The sequence below is a fragment of the Saccopteryx bilineata genome, chromosome 3 (genome assembly GCF_036850765.1).
Source record: "Saccopteryx bilineata isolate mSacBil1 chromosome 3, mSacBil1_pri_phased_curated, whole genome shotgun sequence".
Taxonomy (NCBI): domain Eukaryota; kingdom Metazoa; phylum Chordata; class Mammalia; order Chiroptera; family Emballonuridae; genus Saccopteryx; species Saccopteryx bilineata.
The window spans coordinates 292,340,504-292,364,873 of record NC_089492.1 but is presented as its reverse complement, the minus strand read 5'-3'; the positions used below and the strand labels follow the sequence as shown (position 1 = coordinate 292,364,873).

Here is a 24,370-nt window from a genome sequence, read left to right as displayed (position 1 = left end):
CGCAAGGTCCTGCTGACACTCTTGCTGCACGTCCCATCTCTTCTTGGGGATGTCAGTTAAGCATACTCCTTCCACGAAGGTCTCCGTGACTCCCACTCCCGGAAGTTGGGGTGGGCTGACTGCATGGTCACCAAGCCCGCTCTTCCCACATGGGTGGGGGGACATGATGGAGGCCTGGATGGACCAGGACCCCACCCACTGCCCATGAGGCACGCGTGAGTAGGAAACTTTGTGTTTAGCCTTGGAGATTGGGGGTGAGTTTCTGCATCCTGACCTACCCTGTGACCAGCACAGCAGCCTGTCCCAAGGGGAGGTTCTGAGTCCCACAGAACCCTTCTTATCATGGGTTTGCAGTGCTCATTCTGGCAAGGATGCTCAGTGAATGTCAGGTGGGGTGGGTGGGATGCGTGGGGGATGTGAGAGAGGGAGGGGAGGGATGGGCAGAGAGAGGGCAACTGAGGAAGATACAGGGAAGGGGAAGGGAGAGAAGAGGAGGGGAGCACAGAAGTGCAGAAGTGTAATAACTCCTTTGAAAACCATGACTTAAAAAGTCTTTACTAAATTTAATGAAAAGGGGTTTTAAATAAATAATCCTACTTATTGAAATCAGGTGGGGCCCTTCATCCTCAGCACCTTCAAGGTGTTCCTGTCAACAGGTCTCGTGGTGGCTGTTACCCCTAACTTTTGAAGGTCAGGACTTAAGTTCAGAGAGGCTGTGATGGCCAGGGGGGCGGGGGAGAGCTCTTTCTGCTTTTCTGTTTTATGGGGTAAAGCAGACTGGGGAGAACCCTGGATCAGTCCAGTGGGCAGATGCCCTGTGCCTTCACAACTAAATAAACTGCCCGAGCCCAGCCAGGTGCCGGTAGGGACAGTGTTTGGTGCCCCAACTCACTGGCCACAGTGGCCTTCTTGACCTTGCTGGGTCTCATGAGGGGCTGACCCTCACATCTGCTTTGGTTAGGTAGGCACCAGGCTGTGGTGCCAGCCCACCTGTGGGGCCCACACCCACCTTTCCCGGCAACACGGTCCCCACCGAGGGTGAGATGGTGATGGGTGAGTCCGGGGGTAGCAGGAACTCGAAAGATGTGGGCCCCACGGGACAGGGGTCCTCAGAGCCGATGTGGGGCACGCAGTGCGTCAGCGAGTTCATGCTCAGGTGAGAGTTGATGACGTACAGGGTGGCCACAGATGTGTCGTACAAGGCAGTGGCTGCAAACTTGATCTGGTAGTGGGACAGCTCCAGGGGTGGGTGCACACCCACGGCCCGGCATGTCAGCGTAAAGCACCTGGAAGTGACCATCACAGGCGATTCAGCCAGGGAGCCCGGCTGCGGGCGTTGGGCCCCTCTGTGGCCTGCTGAGGTGGCCGCTGGGTGGGGACAAGGCAGCTGCCCAAGGGCAGGGTGCCTCACGCACAGGGGTGTTGAGGATGACGACGGCAGTGGTCACAGGTGTTGCTCACTACTCTGCTAATGGATTTTAATGAATTTTGAAACTACTGTGTATCTTTGTGCACATTTTAAGTGGATAGTTAAAATTTTCATTGCAAGTTCAAACAGTTGCTAAGGAGGTAATTCCTGGCTTATTTTGTTAACTATTTATTAACATTAATGAAATAAAACTGATAAATTGCTCTTTTAAGTATAGTAAGCACAGGACCTGACCGGTGCTGGCACAGGGGATAAAGCATCGACCTGGGACGCTGAGGTCCCAGGTTCAAAACCCTGAGGTTGCTGGCTTTAGTGTGGGATCATCTGGCTTGAGCGTGGGATCATCGACATGAGCCCAGGGGTCGCTGGCTAAAAGCCCAAGGTCACTGACTTGAGCAAGAGGTCATCACTGGCTCAGTGGAGCCCTGAAGTCAAGGCATGTATGAGAAGCAATCAATGAACAACTAAGATGCCACAACTACGAGTTGATGCTTCTCATTTCTCTCCCTTGCTGTAAAAAAAGTATTACCACAGCAGGTTTATGTCTGCAGTCATCTATTATAAAGAGTAACAGATATAATTTGGTGTCTAAATCACAAGAAAGTTACATTTCACATTTCCTTTGAACTCCTATTTCCATAGCTCTCTCCCCAGGAGATTTTACCCTAACTGCATAGACAAGGGTGGACCAAAGTCGGATTACAGTTGTTTCTATGGGAAAAAGACATACATGCAGGTTATGACGATTACAATTGCTTGTTAACTCAAAAAAATGTCACAATGTCACTATATACCTGCTTTGGCCCACCCCTGTATTTAATGCTTTAAAGGATGATGGCTGTCCTATCACATTTTTCTGGAACAGAAACATGTTCATATGTTGAAATATGTCAAAGTAGATCTATCACCGAGGTTCTTCTTAACCCTGAAGGGAAAAACATACATGAGATGCCGTCGTCACTGCACATGACAAGTCATCACTTCCAGTGGGTGGACGGGTGCTGACCGGGGGCTGTTGTTTCCCGGTTGGTTCAGGTCCCTGTGACTGACCTGTGCCCTCCTGACCCAGGACTTCATTCCCCGGAGGGGAACGAGGATGCTTCCCAATGTCACTCAGCTCTGTGAACTCCCCTTCTTCGTATGCCAAGAATTCCCGCGCTGCACGTCCCCCAACATCATTTGGCATAATCCACCTCTGGATTTTGTCACTGGGAAAGAACTGAAGCCCCCTCCCATCAGGGTTACATCGCCAGGCCCAGCTGTCTTCTCTATAACCACGAGGAAAGTGGGTTTAATGCAGGACCCTGAGAAAGGGCTGGGCTGACTGTTTACTGTGATACCAGAACACATTGCCAATGCTGAACGTTTGCTGATAAAATGCTTTTATCTTAGCATGTATTTAAAATGTTCCTTTCCCCAAAAAACCAATGAGGTAAAGACTTGCTCATTCAGTGTCATAATAATCTCTATCTAACTTCAGAGGCAAGTCTGGAGTACCTGACTAACCTCTCCTGGTCAGCACACCTCCGGCCTCATCTTTCTGTTCACATAGGGAGCTGGGGGCTGATGATTGTGACTCTGATGCCTCAAGGACCCACAGCCACAGCCCGGGAGTGTGGCCCTGAACCCTGCTCTGAACACTTGTGAATTCCAGTGCCCAGGGTCCCTCACCCCAGGCGGCGCAGTGCTGATGGCAGCGAGGTTTTTCTTCCTTGTCTGTTCTTTGAACAATCAGTTGAGACAATTCACTACCTTCGGACCAGTCTTTATGTCTGACCTTTGGAAGATGTGTCTAATATTGGTATTATGTTTTTCTTGAAATGTCTAGAAGACATCACCAATGAAGCCATCTGCAGTTCTTATTGTAGAAAGCTTTCAAACTTTAGATTTGATTTCCTAAGTTGTTCAGCTCTTCAGATTTTCTGTCTTTCTGTGTCAAGGATGGAAAGTTGTTTTTTCTGTTTTTAGATAAATTGGTCAATTTCATCCAAATTGTCTCATTTACTCTTGTAAAATTGTTCATAACATTCCCTTATTATCTTTTTGATGTCTGTAGGATCCATAGTGATGTGCCCTTTCATTTCTAGGATGGCTGATTTCTGATTACTCTTTTTATCTTTTAAAATAAAAAAAAAAAGATTTTATTTATTCATTTGAGAGAGGAGAGAGAAAGGGGTGGGGGAGTGGGAAGCATCAACTTCCGCATGTGCCTTGACCAGGCAAGCCCGAGGTTTCAAACCGGACCTCAGTGTTCCAGGTCAACACTATTTATTCACTCTGCCATCACAGGCCAGGCTTTCTCTTTTCATCTTGAGGGGTCTTGCTAGCTGTAACAAATTTACTGATTTTTAACAGAGGAAGACTTTTAGTTTTGTTATTTTACTGTTGCATATTTGATTTTTGTTTCGCTAATTTCCATCCATTATGAGGTCTTGCCTTCCACTTTCTTTGGGGTTTCATTTGCTCTGCTCTTTTTTCCTAACTCTTGGAAAGAAAGGCTCAAGGACCAACTCTCCAACTCCCTTCTTTATATGCATTGAGAGGAGATTACCCGCGAAGCACTCCTTCTGATGACTCACCGGCCTTCAAACTGAACCCGTCCAAACTGAGCCCGTTTAGAGATCGCGACATGGATCCATTGCAAAAATAGAAAGTTGGGGGAAGAAGGTAAAAGCGAGATATAGGTCAGGACGTGGAGTGTGGTATCACCCACAGGAGGTGGCCTTGTGTGAGTGCTGAAGCTCGCCGTCCTGGAATCCCCTCAAGTCTGGGGATGCCATCTGGACTGAAGAGCAGAGGACAGAGGACAGAGGACCAGAGCTGAGCCAGCCTGGGGATCGTGCTCTCCAGCAGTTCAGGCCTGCGCCCTGCAGAGGGTGCGCTAGAGCCACCTAGTGAGAACAAGGAGGTAACCGTCGCCCCCTCCACGAGTGCAGCACAGACTGCACGTTAAGGATGAGCCACAGAAAGACATCGAGATCCAACAAATCCGACAAAAGAAAACAGGGAATAGCATCCAATTCATTCGGACAACACGGACCTGCCCAAGCAGCTGCGCGAAGTGTGTGTGTGTGTGGGCGCTGTGCTGTGATAAGTCTGTGCTTAGACAACTTGAGAAAGGAGCAGGTGGAATGACGGCAGCAGAACCCCAACTCAGAAGTGAGGTGTCAGAACGCCAGAAAGCATTATAAATAAGAGTGATATAGGGCCCTGGCTGGCTGGTTCAGTGAATAGAGTGTGGGCCTGGTGTGTGGAAGTCCTGGGTTCAATTCCAAGTCAGAACACACAGGAGAAGCGACCATCTGCTTCTCCCCCATACCCTTCTGTCCCTCTTCCCCTCCCACAGCCAGTGGCTCTATTGGTTGAGCATGGCCCCAGGGACTGAGGATAGCTTGGTTGGTCCCAGCCCGTCAACCTCAGGTACTAAAAATAGTTCAGTACTCGAGCATCGGCCTTAGTCCAGATGCGGTTGCCGGGTGGATCCTAGTTGGGGCACATGTGGGAGTCGTCTTACTATCTCCCCTCTTCTCATTTAAAAAAAAAAAAAGAAAAGAAAGGAAGACTCTTCTGGCCTGTGGTGGCACAGTACACAGAGTGTTGACCTGGAATGTGAGGTTGCTGGTTCAAAACCCTGGGCTTAAAAACAAAACAAAACAAACCCTGGGCTTGCCTGGTCAAGGCATGTATGAGAAGGAACTGCTACGAGTTGATACTTCCCGCTCCTGCCCCCCTTCTCTCTCTCTCTCTCCTCTCTCTAAAATCAGTAAGTAAAATCTTTAAAAAATAAGAACTGAAGACTCAACTAGAAGGGACCCAGGAACAAAGAGGAACAAAGGCACACAGCAGATAATTCTTTGGGAGGACAAGAAGGTAAAGGTGAAACACTTAGAAGAAGTGATGAAAAGCATTGAAGAGAAGGTGCAAACAGGGAAAAAGCAAACAAGACCCGTTGTATTTATAACAGGAGGCCCCAAAGGAGAAAACCAGAGTAAACACTAGGGAAAAAAATTCAAAGACATACTCCTTGGAAAAAAAAAAGATTTGAAGCACATTGTGCACCTGGGAAAATCAATCCAGAACAATCAACACCAAATTGTGTTCTTATAAAATGATTGGATTTTGAATAAAAATAAATAGATCCCTCAGGCACTCAGGGAAAAAGAAACTCTGACTGCCGTCAGACTTTCAAAAACGTGTTTTATTCCACAAGACAGTGGATAGTTCACATGTTGGTGTGGTGCTTAAGATCCTCAAGGAAAGAAAAGGTTTGAATTCAGTTAAACAGACTTTCAAGCCTAAAGGCTGCAGGTGGGGAAAGGGAGAGGGGCTGGCGGGTGGGCAGCAGGGCTTGGCGGGAGGTGCTGACCCTGGGCTAGAAGCCGGCCCAGGGACGCTCAAGGACAGTCCTCACTAGGCAGACAATCCCAGGCAGAACCAAAGCTGGCCCCTGACCCCAGACAACCCTCCCCATCCTGCTTCATTTCCTCTCTCCACCCATCTGAGTGGGGGTCAGGGACGCCTGAGAGGGGCCCAGTCACGTAGCACATGAGGACATGTATGCATTTCGTTATGTACATGTTTGAGTGTGGTATGTGCACACATGTGAATGTGCACATGTGGACACATGTGAATTGGTCTGTGTGTATGGCCATGTGTGTGAGTTCATGTGAGCATGGGCCTGTGTGAGTCCATGTGAGTGTACATGTGGATGTGTGTGCATTCATGTGAACATGAGTGTGAGTGTGCATGTGTGTAGCACATGAGCAGCAGGGTTCATGCTCAGGTCCTCCCGGGTGCAGAGGGCACACAGCACACTACATTCATGCTCACTCCTGCCTGCATGTGCACACTCATGTGCACTTACACATGCACATGACGTGCTGATACATGCACCCACACAGATTTACACACATGTCCACATGTGCATGCTCACACGAACTCTCATGCACACACCACACTACACACATGCACACTCACACTCATGTTCACATGAATGCACACACATCCACATGTACACTCACATGGACTCACATAGGCCCATGCTCACATGAACTCACACACATGGCCATACACACAGACCAATTCACATGTGTCCACATGTGCACATTCACATGTGTGCACATACCACACTCAAACATGTACATAACGAAATGCATACATGTCCACATATGCACATTCACACAAACTTATACACATCTACATGTGCATGCTTACATGCATGCATGTACTCACACATACTCTCATCACATGTACTCATATGCACATGTTTACACATGGACAACCACACTCACACACAAGGTCAAGCTGGCCCTGCCTGCAAGGCCCCCAGGGTCAGAGGAGCCTACACACAGCACAGTGCCTAGCCTAGCTTGTGGTCAGCCCACTGGCCAGTGGCTGCCACCCTGTGCCGGGTAGCAGGCACCCCTCCCTTGCACCCCTCTCCCACCAGGCTCACCGGTTGATCTCCGACTTGCAGACAAGCTCGAAACTGTACTCTCGGGCTTTGGTGGGCTGGAAGATCAGATCCAGCTCCAGAGACTCCAGCGGCAGGATTGTCCCAAACCCATCGTTGGGCTGGATGTCCACAAACTGCACATGGAGAACCACAGACACCAAAGTGAAAACATGGTCATCTGCTGGGGTGTGTCATGGGGCTGTGTGGACACATGTGTGGCTGGGGTGTGGCAGAGTGTAATGTGCATGGAAGTGTATATGCTATGTGTGAGCATGTTTCTCTGTGTGTGAACACATGTGTGTCTTTGAAAGTTTGTGCCTGTGTTTATCCATATATGTGACTGTGTCTGCAGGTATATGTGTATGTTTTCATGTATGTGGACGCATATATGTATGTGAGTATGTCTGCGTGCATATATGTGTCTACATGTGTATCATATACGTGTGGGCACATCTGTGAGTGTTTGTGTATGTGAGCATGCCTGTGTGTATATGTCTGCATACATGTGTGTATATGCCTGTATGTATCTGAGTAAATATGTACATATGAGTGTCCATGTATGTGTCTGCATGCATGTAAACACGTGTCTGCATTTGTGTGTCTCTGTGTGTGAACTCATACATGTGTTTCAAGTGTGTTGGCATGTGTTTGTGTCTGCATGCCTGTAAGTGCATATGTGCATGTGACTGTATGCATGCGAACACGTCATGTGTCTATGTGTGTAAGCTCATACATGTGTCTTGAGTATGTTGATATGTGTTTGTGTCTGCATGTGTGTCTGCATATATCTGAGTATGTGTGTTCATGTGTGTCTGTATGCATGTGAACACGTGTCTGCATGTGTCTGTATGTGAATTCATGCATGTGTGAATGTGTCCGTGTGTATGTGTCTGCATGTATGTGAGTTGAGGGCGGGGACTACAATGGGCCAGCTCCAGGAGAGGTGACAGGCAGACAGGTAGAGGCCCTACAGGACCAGGCAGGCAAGAGTTCTGGCAGGAATGGAGGACAGAGGAGTCTGGAGTCCCGTGGGAGCCATGGGCCAGAGAGAGGGAGAGTAGGGAAGCAGAGAGAGGCAGGTTGGGGCGGTGACAGGGCACATCAGGGACAAAGCCAGGGGCAAGCACAGAGAGAGCCAGGCAGAGATGTCTGAAGGTGGGCATGAGGTGTGGGGAGAAGTGAGGCTTCCTGGACCCTGGGCCAGCAGCCACATTGACTTGGGCCCAGAGCTTTCTAACTCAGCTGCCCTGCCCATGCAAGGCACCTTGGGAAGCCCGACGAACCCAAATTCCTGGGGCAGGAGGGAGTGGTTGTAGAGTATGAGTGGGGTCCTGATGGCCTCATAGATGGTACAGTAGCCAAAGTTGACTTCTGAGGGGCTGAGCTCCAAGTCCGAAGTGGTGACTACGGCATGGACAGTGAACCCCACTGGTCTGGTCTGAAATGCAGAGGGCAAGTGCGTTTCTGGTCACGTACAGTCAGTTATTATTATTATTTTTTGAGAGAGGCAGGGAGATTTTTATTTATAGACCGAGGGAGGGAGAGAGATGGGAGGGGGAAGGGAAGCATTCATTTGTTGTTCCACTCAGGCATGCATTCCTTGGTGGCTTTCCGTGTGTGCCCTGACGGGGGATAAACCCACACCTGTCATTTCAAGATGACGCTTTTAACTGACCTTGTGAACCTGCCAGGGGCTAGGCAGTTTCTGCAAATAGTTCCAAAAATAAAAAAGGCATAAACACCCTTTCATGGGTATGATTCTCCCTTTCAAAGAACTCACTCTCTTGTCTCCTGTCATCCCTGGATTTGGAAGGACATGTTACAAAGAGGTGCCAAAGGGGAGGCATGGGCATGTGAGTGCCTGTGTCCTGAGGATGTGTGCACTGCGCTCTGAGCGTGAGGGTAGACAGTGTGTGCGCATGTGAGCAGGTGTGTCTGTGAGCCCCTGGCATGCTGGGTCTGGGTGCTGGGATGGCGCTGCTGGCCTTGGACGGTGCTCAGAACCTCTGTGATCCACAGTCCCCCTCCCTTTGTCTCCACTGTGCAGGACTGATGGGGTAGGTAGCAAATTTGTAGGGCAGGCGACTGGAAACCCTCCAGGGGCCTTGCTGGGGCCCAGCTCCCAGAGTGCCCTCTATTCCTCAAGAGCGCTAGCATTGCCAGGAAGTCCCCACAGACCTGGTCAGCCACTCGTATGGTCATCGGGGCCTCCAGAACTCTGCTTTCCTTGTCAAAATACTTGCCGGCATCTTCTGCGAGGGTGTGTCTGGAAGAGATAGCGTGCATTCCCATGTACTTTTCTTGTGTGTGTGTGTGTGTGTGTGTGTGTGTATATACATGAGAAAGAGGGAGATGGAGAGAGGGAGAGAGAAAGTGGGAGACAGAGAGAAACAGGAAAGGAGAGAGAGAAGAAGAAGCATCAACTCATAGTTGAGTCACTTCTTTAGTTGTCCATTAATTGTCTTCTCACATGTGCCTTGACTGGGGGGGGGGCTCCAGCTGAGCCAGCGACCCCTTGCTCAAGCCAGTGACCTCAGGGATTCGAACCTGGGACCTCAGCATCCCAGGTCAGTGCCCTATCCACCGTGTCACCTGCCAGGAAGCTCTTGTTTATATTTTGCAAGTCAGCAGTGAAAGTGACCTGAGTGGTGCTTACTTCACAGCAAGAGCCATGAAACACATGAGACAAAGGAAGCATGGTCGGGGATCCACGCCCACCTTGCAGTGCCCCCACCTGCCCATCCGCGGTGCTCACCGTGGCAGGAACTTCAGCTGCACGGAGTAGGACGACAGGGCCTGGATGTAGCCTGTCTTGGGCAGGAGCTCTATGTGGCCTCTGAGCTCCTTGCATACCTCGAATGTGAGACGCAGGGCTACCTTGGACCTGCAGCATGAAAGGGACACGTAGACAGGGACACCAGGTGCTTACTCGTCAGTGGGTGTGCCAGGTCTCACCACCCAGCCGCCCTGGGTGCTCGGTGCACACCACACAAAGCTGTATCAATGGTCAGAGCAAGGGTCTTCCAAGCCCAGCTTCTTGGGGGCTGGCTTTCCTGCAATTAAATCTGATGAGGATTCTTAAATGACAATACCCTAGTCAGTTCTCAGAAACCTGAGTGTTTTCTGGGAAGACCCCCTGCCAGAGAGAGGCTGAGGGCAGGGGCCTGGAGGGGTGGGGGAGAGGAGGGGGATGGGAGATGGAGTTCAGGGTGGGACCCTTGCTGACAGGCTTCTCCTCCCACTCAGGCACACGCTCGAGACAGGCTGGGCCTTATGTGCCCACCTGCAGGACGCTCGGAGGCCCCTGGATGGCCAGGCTTTCATCAGTGACCATAGCTCCTGTACGTGCTAACCCCTGCTCCCAACTTGGGACCAGCTGAGAGAACCAAGGGTGCCCCTAACCCATCACGTGGGACGCCATGCTCCATGATGTCTGGAGCCCACTTCTCCCCAGGAGACCCCCTCCTCCCCTGCCACCCTGAGTCTCACAAGGCCAACCCTCTGTCACACAGCTGAGTCTCTGCTTGCCCCACAGGTGGACTGTTCACTAAGCAACAGGAAGGAAGGAGGCTGCCCAGGTGGAGAGGGAGCTGTTTCCCGGTCTGCCTGGAAACTGCGGGCCCCAGTCCGGAGTCCCCTGGGGGATCCCTAGGGTGCTGTGTGACTGACCCAGGGCTGGCGGGTCCTCTGTTCTGCCACAGCCCCCTGGGTCTGCGGTGGTTCAGAAACAAGCATGTAAACACAGAGGGCCCTTGCTCACCGTGTGTGGACAAGGATGGAGTCCTGGTACAGACGGTCGTACATGCATATCTTCAGGTCCACGTTGGGCTTCGGCACCCAGACCGGCACATCGAGAGCCACACCGGTGACTCTGAAATGTAACTAAATTTGAATGTGTCAATTCAACAACACGTATTTCCATCAGCAAAGCGGTGTTCACACAGAACTCCAAAAGACAGCTTTTGTGACTTTCCCAAACATTGGGAGGTTAGGGATGAAATTAGCTGTTGTTTTAGAATTCCACAGCACTTTTCATAGAGTATAATTAAGAAAATCTTTCTTATGATAAAAATTGTCAGACAGAAGAGAGTTTATTTAGTGATTGTCACATGCCCACCACGCAGCTTTGTAAGGAACAACAGCAGGTGCTTGGAGACACGTGTTCACTGCAGAATCGTGCGCCGCCAGAGAGGTGGGCACACCACGAAGCCTCCGCAGCATTGACAGAATGGAAGTGCGAAGTCTCAAGGGGACCAGGGAAGAGGGGGCGGTGCCTCTCTCCCTCACTGCGGGCCCTGGTGCCACCTCTCTCAGCCCCTGGGGACTGGGTTTCGGGGAGTCTGGGTCGGTAGGTGTCCTGTGGGCAGGACTTGTGCACAGGCAGCCCCTCAGGCTGAGTGGGGGACTGCCCCTTCCAGATACCAGCCCACTGGACTGACTGGGGGGCACAGAAGGGGGACTGTTCCCCTCGGTACAACCTGCAGACTTGTGACCCTCCTAACATGCCAGCCACCTGGTTTAGGCCCCAGGGTTTCCAAAACAAACAACCCTTTCCGGGGCCAGAGACAAAAAGACTGGTCAGAATAAATGGAAAACATGCCCGTGCAGTGGAGTTGCAGGGAAAGTCAGGGAGTCCCCGTCCCTTAAAGGTTGTGCCAACGGCCGAGATGCCGCCTCGAGGGCCTGATAGGCCCAGGGGTAGCGTCCTCACCGCACTGTCACATGAAGATTAGAAAGCCTGAGTCAGCACCCAGGCAAGCAGGTGACAAGGTGACACTTGACATGCCCAGCGACAGAGAGGTCCGAGACTTGGGAGGACAGATGAGGAAGTTCTGGAGGGTCCTCGAACCAGATGGGACGTCAGCAGTGGAAGCCTATCTGCACTGAAGTCCAGCCAGGACAGAAAGAGAGGCAGATCTGGGCATATCCTGTGACACAAGAGGGTGGGCCAGCCAGCACTGGGCAGCTCTTGCTGGGATACCGTGGGCTGTGTCCTCAGACCATAGAAGGAAGGGGTCTGCAAGTGGGCAGAACCCAGGATCTGTCCCTGGGACCCATCTCGAGGAAACAGGCAGGCAGGACGTGGGATCCGAACCCCTCTCACCCTGGAAAGCTGCCTGTGTGTGGACATTGGGAGCCTTGTTAGCACCGGGGTCCCCTGTGGGGTAGGGCATCATTTGGGTGGGGGCCGCACCCAGAACATGGGAGAAGGGAGAGGCAAGGATGTGGCACACGCACACGACACGACGTGGTCAGGCCTGGGGGGAGACGCACCTGCCTGGGACCAGGACCACCAGGCAGGAACTGCTGAGGTGTGGGGGCTGCAGTCAGAGGAGAGTCTAGTACTGCCAGTGACAGCAGAGGGAGACCCAGTCAAGGGAAGGCCACGGAGGGGGTAAATAAAAGGGACCTCAAGTTGCATTTTGCTTTGGCCCTAAGAAGTACTGAGGGAGACCTGCTGGGGACACAGCCCACCTTGGGGGGTTTTCCCCTTCCACATCCGAAAGAGAAAGTCACGTGGAACTGTCCATGGAATGGGAAAAAATTCCCAAATCCTGGAACAGAACGCAATCCACAGCAACCTGATCCAACCAACAAGAACAAGGAGACTGACAGAGAGGAAAGAAGGTCATCAAATAACAAAAAATGCACGCCAGACATTAGCCTGAGAGCAAGGGAACACCTGTCAGGGCCGATGGACAACCTGGCTCTTTGCAAGATGCAAAGGGATAAGAAAATGGTGACTGAGATGGGGGGACAGAGAGAATGGGAGGCAGAGGCCCATCGGAGATCAGCAGGCATGGCCCTGTCCTCACCCTCAGAGCTGTGGTGTCAGCTGCGTAGGCAGCAGGGCAGAGAGGGGAGGAGAGAGAGCCGATGCGAACATTCGGGCGCTAAACAACAAAGCCATGCACAAAGTGCACTTGCAGACATGCGAGGAGAGCTGTCAAAGGCACAGTCATCACGGAGGGCAGGCGTGGGAAGAACAGGGAGAGGCATGGATAGCTGCGTAACCCAGGCGACAGGCTTGTTCACAGCCGTCCTCATTGCACACATCACTGTTAATCAACCTCGCCTTTGGTCACAAAAAAAACTTAACCAAATTAAAGAAAAAGAGTTTGCAGGTTACATTATCTGCACATATTTTCATAGGCTTATAGAAATAACTGATAAAAAGTAATGAATTGGGCCCTGGCCGGTTGGCTCAGTGGTAGAGCATCGGCCTGGCGTGTGGATGTCCTGGGTTCGGTTCCTGGCCAAGGCACACAGGAGAGGCGCCCATCTGCTTCTCCACTCCCCCCCCTTCCTCTCCTTTCTCTCTATCTCTTCCCCTCCTGCAACCATGGCTCGATTGGGGCGAGTTGACCCAGAGCGCTGAGGATGGCTCCATGGCCTCTGCCTCAGGCACTAAGAGCTTGGTTGCTGAGCAATGGAGCAACACCCTAGATGGGCAGAGCACCACTCCCTAGTGGGCTTGCTGAGTGGATCCCAGTCAGGGCGCATACAGGAGTCTGTCTCTGCCTCCTGCCTCTCACTGAATAATAATAATAATAAAAGTAATGAATAAAAATTTTAATTACTTGGAAATTAAGGAAGATATTTCCAGTGATTAAGAGCAAAGACTGGCCCTGGCCGGTTGGCTCAGCAGTAGAGCATCAGCCTGGCGTGTGGAAATTCTGGGTTCAATTCCTGGTCTGGGCACACAGGAAAAGCGCCCATCTGCTTCTCCACCCTTCCCTCTCTCCTTTCTCTCTGTCTCTCTCTTCCCCTCCTGCAGCCAAGGCTCAAGTGGAGCAAAGTTGGCCCAGGCACTGAGGATGGCTCCATGGCCTCTGCTTCAGGCGCTAGAATGACTCCAGTTGCAGCGGAGCAATGGCCCAGATGGGCAGAGCATTGCCCCCTGGTGGGCATGCCGGATAGATCCTGGTCGGCACAGTCTGTCTGACTGCCTCCCCTCTTCTAACTTTGGAAAAAAAAAAAAAGAGCAAAGGCTGTGTGTGCACATGGATGTCCGTGCATGAATGTGTGTGCACTGTGGACATGTGTGTATGAGTATGTAAACAAATACATGCATCTATGTGGAGATATGTGACGTGTGTGCACATGCGCATGGATGTGCATGCACATGTGAGCATATGTGTGGTTGTGTCTGTGTGGATGCATGTCACTGTTGGCTACAGGTGTCACCAACCAGCTGTCCAACTCTGGGTGACGCAGCAGCCTCCTCGTGGCTGTGTGGGGTGGGAGCCCGCGCCCTGGGAGGGCTGTGCTGTGGGGGTGATGGGCAAGAAAGGCTGCAGGACACTCACTGTGGGGCACTGCAGGTTCTTGAATGTGACCATGAACCTGGTCTGGACGGATCCTGGGGTGACTGGGGAGAAGATGACAGGCATTTTGAAGGAGCTGAAGGGGCCAATCTCACCCTCCGTTGTCTGTGTGGGAAGACAGATGCCACAGGGCCAGTCAGGCTTCCTGTTTCCATGCAGGCGCCCCCCCCCCCCGTGTCCTCACCACGGGCCGTGTCACTGGGAGGTTGACTGGTGGCCAGGCCCATGATCCTGTGACGTTCTCTTGGCCACACAGACTGGTACCAAGCCTGGCCCTGCCCCACAAGACTGCCTGCCTGATCTTGGTTGAGAAAAGGGCGGGCTGAACCCCCATCCCTCACGTGCTTTCCCCCGCCCATGCACTGCTCTCCTCAATGATCTCCAGCCCTTGCACACGCTTACACACACACATGCGTGTGCAAGTGTGCACAAACACACGACACCACTGCTGCTCTGGTCCTGGCCAAATCCAGCTTGGGTCAGGGGTGGCTGGAGGCGGGCTCAGGCAGCAAGCTGCCCAGAGGGATCAGGTTCAGTGGCCAGATGAGTCTAGTCCGGCTCTGGTCCAGTGAAAGGACCACCTTGGGTAGGGGTCAGTAGACCAAGAAGAGAGTATAGCCGGAGGAAGGTGGGTCTCACTGACCTCTCCCAGCCAGATCTCCGACTGGTCCTCATTGGGTAATATTGTCATGATGGTCGTCGCTCCACCATCTGATCCTGGAAGACAAGGAGCTTCAAATATGAGGACCAGCCAGGCAGGGAGGAGACAGCTCTGCCCAGACCCACCTGAGTCACTGTCAGTGCCCTACCCATCCTCCTGAAGCCGTGGGGCCCACAGGCAGCTGGGGCATCATGGTGAGATCTCCCTCCCTCTCCTGGACCTCCTGCTCCTCTGGGCATGTGGGGGGCCTGCCCCTGAGAGCAGGAAGATGGGTCAGGAGAGGATTTGCCCAAAGCCCCAGGGAGGGGAAGGGGGGTGCAGTGGCCTGAGGGTAGAAACAAAGGCAGAGAGAGCACCCCAGTCAGCCTTTGGGGGTCACTTCAAAGCAGGAGGAGAAGGTACACGGGCTCAAACAGGGTTTTGTGTTAAGATGAGTGAACAGCAGACTGCACATCGACAAGCACAGTGGGACAGAGAGGCGGATGGCCGGTACAGGGAGGGGACAGGCTGCAGGAGTGTGGCGGGGCAGTGGGTCCCCTCCCTCTGTGGGGGAGCTCCCACCAATGTCCGCCACTTTCTAGTGCCCTGGTGCAGCAGAGGAACAGCCAAATCCTTTAAAATTTTAAACGATGTCATTTTCTTTTTTTTTTTGAGAGGGAGGAATGGAGGGAGGGAAAGAGAGAGAAAGGTCAGCCCATTGTTCCATTTAGTTGTGCACGCATTGATTGCTTCTCATATGTGCCCTGATTAGGGCTCGGAACAGCGCCTTGGGGTCAAGCTAGCGACCCTAGGATTGAGCCAGTGACCCCGGGACCAAACTGGTGACCCCAAGACTGAGCCAGTGACCTTGGTGCTCCAAGAGGATGCTCTATCCACTGTTCCACCAGCCGGGGCTAAATGCTATCATCTTTAAAAGACTTTTTTTTTTTTTTTTTTTTTTTACAGAGACAGAGAGAGAGATAGATAGGGACAGACAGACAGGTACGGAGAGAGATGAGAAACATCAATCTTCAGTTTTTTGTGGCAACACCTTAGTTGTTCATTGATTGCTTCTCATATGTGCTTTGACCGTGGGGCTACAGCAGACCAAGTAACCCCTTGCTTGAGCCAGCGACCTTGGGTCCAAGCTGGTGAGTTTTGCTCAAACCAGATGAGCCCACGCTCAAGCTGGCAACTTTGGGGTCTCGAACCTGGATCTTCCGCATCCCAGTCCGATGCTCTGTCCATTGCACCACCGCCTGGTCAGGCAAAAGACTTTTTTTTTTTTTTTTTAATCTTTTTTTTTCCTTTTTTTCTTTATTCATTTTTAGAGAGGAGAGAGAGAGGGAGAGAGAGAGAGACAGAAGAGGGGAGGAGCTGGAAGCATCAACTCCCATATGTGCCTTGACCAGGTAAGCCCAGGGTTTCGAACCGGCGACCTCAGCATTTCCAGATCGACGCATTATCCACTGCGCCACCACAGGTCAGGCACAAAAGACTTTTATAATCAAATTTCATAGCCTAAGTTTTCACCAGTGGAGGCAAGGAGGCAGTGAGCTGATTCCACACATTGTCCCTGTCCCTGGGCAGGAGGGGATGCATCAGGCTGGCAGGGACCTGCATCCTTCCCCAGCTCAGTGCAGGGTCCTGGGGCCAATTCCAGGACTCCTGTCTCCACTGCTCCAGCACGTTCTGTGTACTCTGCACAGAGCCCAGGGCTGCTCCAGACGGCGGGTGCCTCCAGCAACCCTATTAGGGGACCCTCCATATCCTCTGCCCCTCCTGCTTCTGCCCCCTCCCCGCCCCGCCCCTCCTTTCCTCCACCCCAGGCTGCTGCACCCCTGCGGCAAGGCTCCTCACATGTCTCAATAAAGACCTTCAAGGGCAGTTGAGGAGGGCACATCCTTGTGGCCAAAGCTAAAGCTGAGGATTTCCTCTAAGTCAGTGGTCCCCAACCCCCGGGCCGTGGTCTGGTACCGGTCTGTGGGCCATTTGGTACCGGTCCACAGAGAAAGAATAAATAATTTACATTATTTCCGTTTTATTTTTTTTATTTTTATTTTTTTCTTTTGCATTTTTCTGAAGCTGGAAACAGGGAGAGACAGTCAGACAGACTCCCGCATGCGCCCGACCGGGATCCACCCGGCATGCCCATCATGGGGCGAAGCCCTGCCCACCAGGGGGCGATGCTCTGCCCATCCTGGGCGTCGCCATGTTGTGACCAGAGCCACTCTAGCGCCTGAGGCAGAGGCCACAGAGCCATCCCCAGCGCCCGGGCCATCTTTGCTCCAATGGAGCCTTGGCTGCGGGAGGGGAAGAGAGAGACAGAGAGGAAGGCGCGGCAGAGGGGTGGAGAAGCAAATGGGCGCTTCTCCTGTGTGCCCTGGCCGGGAATCGAACCCGGGTCCTCCGCACGCTAGGCCGACGCTCTACCGCTGAGCCAACCGACCAGGGCCCGTTTTATTTATATTTAAGTCTGAATGATGTTTTATTTTTAAAAAATGACCAAATTCCCTCTGTTACATCCATCTAAGACTTACTCTTGATATTTGTCTCTTAAGTTCAACAATTATATTTAAAAATACCACAGTTTTGGCCCTGGCCGGTTGGCTCAGTGGTAGAGCGTCGGCCTGGCATGCGGAAGTCCCGGGTTCGATTCCCGGCCAGGGCACACAGGAGAAGCGCCCATCTGCTTCTGCACCCCTCCCCCTCTCCTTCCTCTCTGTCTCTCTCTTCCCCTCCCGCAGCGAGGCTCCATTGGAGCAAGGATGGCCCGGGCGCTGGGGATGGCTCCTTGGCCTCTGCCCCAGGTGCTAGAGTGGCTTTGGTTGCAACAGAGTGATGCCCCGGAGGGGCAGAGCATCGCCCCCTGGTGGGCAGAGCGTCGCCCCCTGGTGGGCATGCCGGGTGGATCCTGGTCGGGTGCATGCGGAGTCTGTCTGACTGTCTCTCCCCGTTTCCAGCTTCAGAAAAATACAAAAAAAAGAAAAAAAGAAAAATACCACAGTTTTTACGCCAGTCGCATAATTTTATTTTGTGCATTTATCCGTCCCACCCTAAAGGCCGGTCTGTGAAAATGTTTTCTGACATTAAACCAGTTTGTGGCCCAAAAAAGGTTGGGGACTACTACTCTAAGTCTTCTATCAGCTTAAACATGGCTGGCAAATCCCAATACTCGCTATAACTGCCATTTCTTTGAATATATAGCTACTTTTTTTTTTTTTTTTTGTATTTTTCTGAAGCTGGAAACGGGGAGAGACAGTCAGACAGACTCCCGCATGCGCCCGACCAGGATTCACCAGGCACGCCCACCAGGGGCGAAGCTCTGCCCACCAGGAGGCGATGCTCTGCCCCTCCGGGGCGTCGCTCTGCCAAGACCAGAGCTACTCTAGCGCCTGGGGCAGAGGCCAAGGAGCCATCCCCAGCGCCCGGGCCATCTTTGCTCCAATGGAGCCTAGGCTGCGGGAGGGGAAGAGAGAGACAGAGAGGAAGGAGGGGGGGGGTGGAGAAGCAAATGGGCGCTTCTCCTGTGTGCCCTGGCCGGGAATCGAACCCAGGTCCCCCGCACGCCAGGCCGACGCTCTACCGCTGAGCCAACCGGCCAGGGCTATAGCTACTTTCTCATTTGCTATCACTTAGAATCCAAGCCCTGAAAGATTCCGCTCTGTCCCGCCCACCCTCTGGCCCCGCGCTGCACCTCAGAACCTCGCAAGAGGCGGCTGCTGGCGGCTCCTGGCTCTGGCGATGCCTGCTCTGTGGTTCTAGCCCTGACCAGCTCACCTGAGGCGTGACTCTCGTCCTGCCCCCTCTGGCCGGGCACGTCCACCAGGGGGGACTCGTTGCCGTCCATCTGCTGCTCAGAGACACTGGTGACGATTCTCTCACTGAAAGCTTTATCTTCATAGGTGAAAACGCTGCTCTGCAGAGAGAACACAACCCCTTCACTGGAACTCTCCACCTGCCTTTCTCACTCAGCTGCCTGGACGCCCTGTTGCAGGGGGCCACGTGGGAGGCTGGCCTGATCTGGGCTGGGGGCTGCTGGCTCCTAAAAATCGGCACCCCCACCCGGCGGCCCTGGCTCTGGCTCTGCCCGTGCCAGCCTCCTGACCACAGCAGGCTTGCCCAGGGGCTCCCCATGGCCCCCTACAGGCACTGATGTGATCTTGGAGTCCACTGTGTGCTCCTTCTGTCCTCTGGAGCCCAGGGAGGCCAGGTTTCCCTCCCAGTGACAGGCACCACCCCGGGCTCCAGCTCCGATCTCTTCTAGCTGCAGGCCTGGGGCTGGTCTGGTCCCACCTTCGCTCCTCACCGAGACATCACTGCCACCCTGTCCTCTCTGCTGCTGTGCTTACCACAGAGTGACAGTGACCACCACATGCAACAGGTGAATGGACAGACAGGGCACTGCCTAGGCGGACCTGCTGTCCAGGCTGAGAGACACCACCATGAGGACACAGGGCTGAGGAGTGTGCTGGGAACTTGTCCCCACCCAGCGGGCCTGGCCTTGTGCCCCCTTATCACCCACCATCACGTGGGCCCTGCTCAAGAATCATACCCCTAGCCCCTCCCACTTCTGCTGCAGCAGCCGGTCCATGTTGCTGCCTAGAGACTCCCACCTTGCCCTTCCCTGGGGGAAGCCCATTCAGGGCTTGGCTCAGGCCCCTCAATACAGCAGAGCTGCAAAGCGGGAGCTCAGTGCTTCTTAGAGGGACATATGTTCTATAAGGCAAAGCTTCTTTCACCTATCCTCACCCCCAGGACCTACAGGGTGCGCTGGGTGTGACAGGACTAGTCTGTGGTACCCACTTAGCCGCACACCTGCATAGCCTTCGGGGAACGAGAGACCCACCTGGGCTGCCTGCCCCCATGCTGAACTTCAGAGATGCACAAGGAGAGGCTGGGCCCCTGGGGCTCTCAGGCCTGGTGCTCCTGGTCAGTGCTTTGTAACCAGTGGTGGGATTCAGCCAGTTCTCACCGGTTTGGCAGAACCGATACCTAATTCTTTGTTGAGTTAGGTGAACTGGTTGTTAAAATGGCACTTGTCATCAGGGTTTTCTCTAAGGTGGACTCCTGGGCAGCCTCCCAGTGTGGAAATCACACACTGACATTCCTTACTCTTTTTTAACATTCATTTTTTAACATTCAAGCAACAGTGTATTCTAAGCACCCATAGTCATGTTCATTCCGTTCACAGGTGAAAAAAATTTGATGGAACCACGCTCACCATATTTATTTATTCATTTCATAAAACTCCTTATACCTCTAATGAAATACTACATTTCAATTCTCTCGCATTTGTTACTTCAGTAAACAAACATACCACATCAAGAGAAAATTGCCAAATAACCAGGGGGCGGCATGCTGTCATTGGAAATATCTTGAATAATTGTTTTATTATTTTTTTTGGTCAGGTATTATTTAATATTTTTTCATTAGTATTTTAAAACTCTTATAACCTAGTTGTGTGCCCTATTGTTCTTATTTAAGTATTCAACGCATGAAATAATAAACAGCCTTTCGGTATGTTGTTTTTTTATACTTAAAATGGCCATAAGGGCAGAGAGCCAGTTGTTAAATTGTTTGAATCCCACCACCGTCTGTCACCATAGATGCCCGAGAGGGGCTGCGCCCTGCTGCCCCTGCCCTGGCAGCCTTGTGACCCCAGCTGTCCTCCTTATGGAGACCAATGTTTTCTACTTGGACTGCCCAGGATGTCCGCGTGCCCCTCCCATGCCCCCTTAGACAGACTTCTATGCGTCACCGTCCGTCTCACCAGGTGGGGCATGCCCTCACTTAGCAGCTCCCGGGTGACACTCACGATTCTCATGACTGACGGGGAGACGTCCATTTCATAGAAATCTGAGGCTGGAAGGAATTTGAACCTGGTGCCCAAGCCCCCAGTGTTGGTCAGCGTGATGGTCCGAGATGTCGTCTCACCCACCACGTAGCTGCCGAAGTCGATGAGCTCCTTGTCGAGGGACAGCTGCCAACAGACGCTGGGTGAGCAGGGCAGCTGTGCCCGACCGTGGCCGGGTCCCTCTGCTCCCTGTCACTCGGCAGCCCTGAGGGGACAGACGCCCTGCCCTTCCTCCTATGAAGGGGCCAGGCCTGCGTTTGGGTACAGGCAGGAAAGGTAGGGTCTGCACACCCCAGGGACAAGATCTACCACCTAGACATCATATATTACGGATTGATTGTGACGTTTGGGAGTGCCCGGGTCCAATTTTTAAAAATTCAGGCCAGATAAAACGAGATGTGCTCTTATGAACAGACATGGAGAAACCATGTACACTGTGTATTATCCAGTGAAAGAAGCCAATCTGAAGAGTCTATATCCTGTATGAGTTCAGCTACAGGACTCTCTGGAGAAGGCAAACGGAGACAATAAAAGGATTAGTAGTTAATATCAATAAAAGGTTCAGTAGAGCAAGAAGACATAACAATTATAAACATTTATACACCTAACAAGAGAGCATCAAAATACACACACAAAGCAAAACTTAACGGAAGTGAAGGGAGGAAGGGACAGTCCCACAACGGTCCTCTCACACAAGCGGACAGAACTCCCAGGCAGAAGGCCAGTCCGGAAGCAGGAAACAGAGGAACTGAACAGCCAGACAAACCAGGGAAGCCTGGCAGACGGACACACGGCCCCTACTCAGCTGTTGCTCTCCCTCTCGGGGGCCCTCTGCACCATCCCCAGGACAGACCACGTGGGAGGCCACAGGCCAGGTCTCATGGGCTTCAGATGATGGGTATCACACAAAGTGCCCCCTCCAACCATAGCAGGATGCAGTTAGAAATCGACAGCCAAAAGGAAACTGGAAAACTCACAAAACGGTGGAAATCACATAGCACTTTCTCAAACAACAAATGGATCAAAGGAGACATCTCAAGAGAAGTTAGAAACTATTTAAGAGACATGACAAACCGAAATGTACAGGATGCAGAGAAGGTGGCCCTAAGGGGTGTATGCAGCTATAAGTGCTGAGAGCAAGAGAGACCTCCGGTCAGCAACCTGACTTACGACCCAGGAGCTGGGCAAGGGGGAAGGGCAAACAGAACCCAGAGCTGCACGGAGGAAAGAAACAGCACAGGTCAGAGCAGAGACAAGTGAAATAAAGACCAGAAAACCATGGAGAAAATCAACGAAAAGCTCACAAAACTGACAAACTTGAGTGAGATGGACTAAGGAGAAAAGAAAAGATGAATTACTAAAATCAGAAAGGAAAACAGATGTTACTACTGATGCTACACAAGTAAAACGAATAATGAGGGAGAACTGTGAACAATTCTATGCCAACCATCTTCATAACCTAGATAGATGAAACGGACAAACTCCCAGAAACACAAAACCTACAAGATCAGACCATGAAGAAATAAAAAACCTAGCAGGCCTGTAAGCGATAAGGAGAGTGAATCAGAAATGAAAGTGTGCATGCATGTGGTGGTGCGTGGGGGTATGTGTGAGCGCATCTGTGTATCTGTGCATGGGAGTGAATTCATGTGCATGGGGTAGGTGGGTAGGTGACCTGTCCCCTGCTACAGGCCGCAGATGTGGAGAAGCCACATGGAGACAGAGATGCTGAGCTGAGGCAGTGCCCAGTGGCCACCCGGGAAGGGGCTGACGTGCTCTGTGAGTGGGAAGGACACAAGAGCACATGTGCACGTCTGGGTGGCTGCAGGGCTGCATGGTGGCAGGGACTCTGGTGCACCCCTCCAGCCATGTTCGCTTCTTCCCTTCCAGGACAGAGGCCCCTGAGGTTCAGGGGGACACAGTGCTGTCCTGGAAAGACGACTTCTCAGCCTTCAGAAGTGAGGGAGAAATCGAGACACTCCCAGGTAAACAAAGGCAGAGGGTCCATGGCCAGCAGACGCCCCTGCTAGACGTGCTCAGGGAGCATGCCAGGTGACAGGAAAGGACACGGGGGACATGAAGGTATCAGGAGAGGTCAACACAGGCGGCTCTAAAAGCCAGTATTAGCCTGACAATGGTTTGTAGCCCCACATTTTGCTTTCTGTGTTAACAGACTAATGCATTTAAGAAATTATTAGGGCCTGACTGGGCGGTGGCGCAGTGGATAGAGCATTGGACTGGGATGCGGAAGACCCAGGTTCGAGACTCCGAGGTCGCCAGCTTCAGTGAGGGTTCATCTGGTTTGAGCAAAAGCTCACCAGCTTGAGCCCAAGGTCACTGGCTCAAGCAAGGGGTTACTCAGTCTGCTGAAGGCCCGTGGTCAAGGCATGTATGAGAAGGCAATCAATGAACAATTAAGGTGTTGCAATGCGCAACGAAAAACTAATGATTGATGCTTCTCATCTCTCTCTGTTCCTGTCTGTCTGTCCCTGTCTATCCCTCTCTCTCTCTGTCTCTGTAGGAAAAAAAAAAGAAAGAAATTATTAGGTCCTGGCCAGTTGGCTCAGTGGATAGGGCGTCAGCCCAGCATGCAGATGTCCCAGGTTTGATCCCTGGTCAGGGCACACAGAAGTGACCATCTGCTTCTTCACCTCTCTCTCCCCCCCTCTTGCTGCCAGTGGCTCAGTTGATTTGAGCATCAACCCAGAAAGGGGTTGCCGGGTGGATCCCGGTCAGGGTACATGTGGGAGTTGGTCTATCTCCCCTCCTCACAGTTAAAAAAAAATTATTGGCCCTGGCAGGTTGGCTCAGCGGTAGAGCATCAGCCCAGCGTGTGGAAGTCCTGGGTTTGATTCCCGGTCAGGGCACACAGGAGAAGCGACCATCTGCTTCTCCACCTTTCCCCCTCTCCTTCCTCTCTGTCTCTCTCTTCCCCTCTCATAGTCAAGGCTCTATTGGAGCAAAGTTGGCCTGGGAGCTGAGGATGGCTCCATGGCCTCCACCTCAGGTGCTAGAACAGCTCTGGTTGCAACGAAGTGATGCCCCAGATGGGCAGAACATCGCCCCCTGGTGGGCATGCTGGGTGGATCCCGGTCGGGTGCATGTGGGAGTCTGTTTGCTGCCCCCCCACTTCTCACTTCAGAAAAAAAAATTAGTTTGTTATTGGACACACAAGTTATAAGGTGTAACTTGTGACGCTAAAAACTGAGAGGTAGAACGCAGCTGTACAGGAGGAGTGGCATTCTGCGGCCACCAAGGTTAAGCTGCCAGGCAGCCAAACAGCAGTTGTCACCTGACAACGTTATGTGCAACCCTCAAAGAAACCGCAAAAAGAAGAGGGACAGAGATGACATTAGAAGAAACGAGAGAGGAACGTAAACATATCACAACAATGATCAAAGAAGTGAGTCATGCGAGAAAGGAGAGACAAACAGGCCATGAGACCCAGAGGGCAGTGGCCCAGGGACAGCGGCCTGGCCCTTAAAAAGGAAGGCCACCCTGTCATCTGCCATAGCACAGATGGGCCTTGAGGCAAGGTGCTGAATGGGATAAACCAGTCACAGAGGACACTGCATAATGCCACTTACATAAGGTACTCAGAGCGTCAGGTACTAGAGGCAGAAAGTAGATAGTGGGGCCAGGGGCTGGGAGGGGGCAGCAG

General features: G+C 52.3%; 1 protein-coding gene and 1 non-coding gene across 6 annotated transcripts in view; one reads left to right on the top strand and one right to left on the bottom strand.

The window, feature by feature from the left end:
• CFAP74 (cilia and flagella associated protein 74) overlaps window positions 1–24,370 on the bottom strand; it is a 53,941-nt gene that overhangs the window by 6,721 nt on the left and 22,850 nt on the right. For all 5 annotated transcript variants that reach the window (XM_066265196.1, XM_066265197.1, XM_066265198.1 and 2 more), the window contains 10 exons: window positions 20,671–20,835; window positions 18,633–18,771; window positions 14,856–14,929; window positions 14,195–14,317; window positions 10,645–10,766; window positions 9,640–9,768; window positions 9,063–9,150; window positions 8,149–8,322; window positions 6,885–7,018; window positions 1,010–1,286 (listed from right to left, as the gene is read on the bottom strand). In XM_066265196.1, the coding sequence (XP_066121293.1) occupies window positions 1,010–1,286; window positions 6,885–7,018; window positions 8,149–8,322; window positions 9,063–9,150; window positions 9,640–9,768; window positions 10,645–10,766; window positions 14,195–14,317; window positions 14,856–14,929; window positions 18,633–18,771; window positions 20,671–20,835 (1,425 nt within the window). The remainder of the gene's footprint in view (window positions 1–1,009; window positions 1,287–6,884; window positions 7,019–8,148; window positions 8,323–9,062; window positions 9,151–9,639; window positions 9,769–10,644; window positions 10,767–14,194; window positions 14,318–14,855; window positions 14,930–18,632; window positions 18,772–20,670; window positions 20,836–24,370) is intronic.
• Window positions 17,448–17,523, top strand: TRNAA-GGC (transfer RNA alanine (anticodon GGC)). Its single transcript has one exon. It is a non-coding gene; the product is annotated as a tRNA-Ala (tRNA).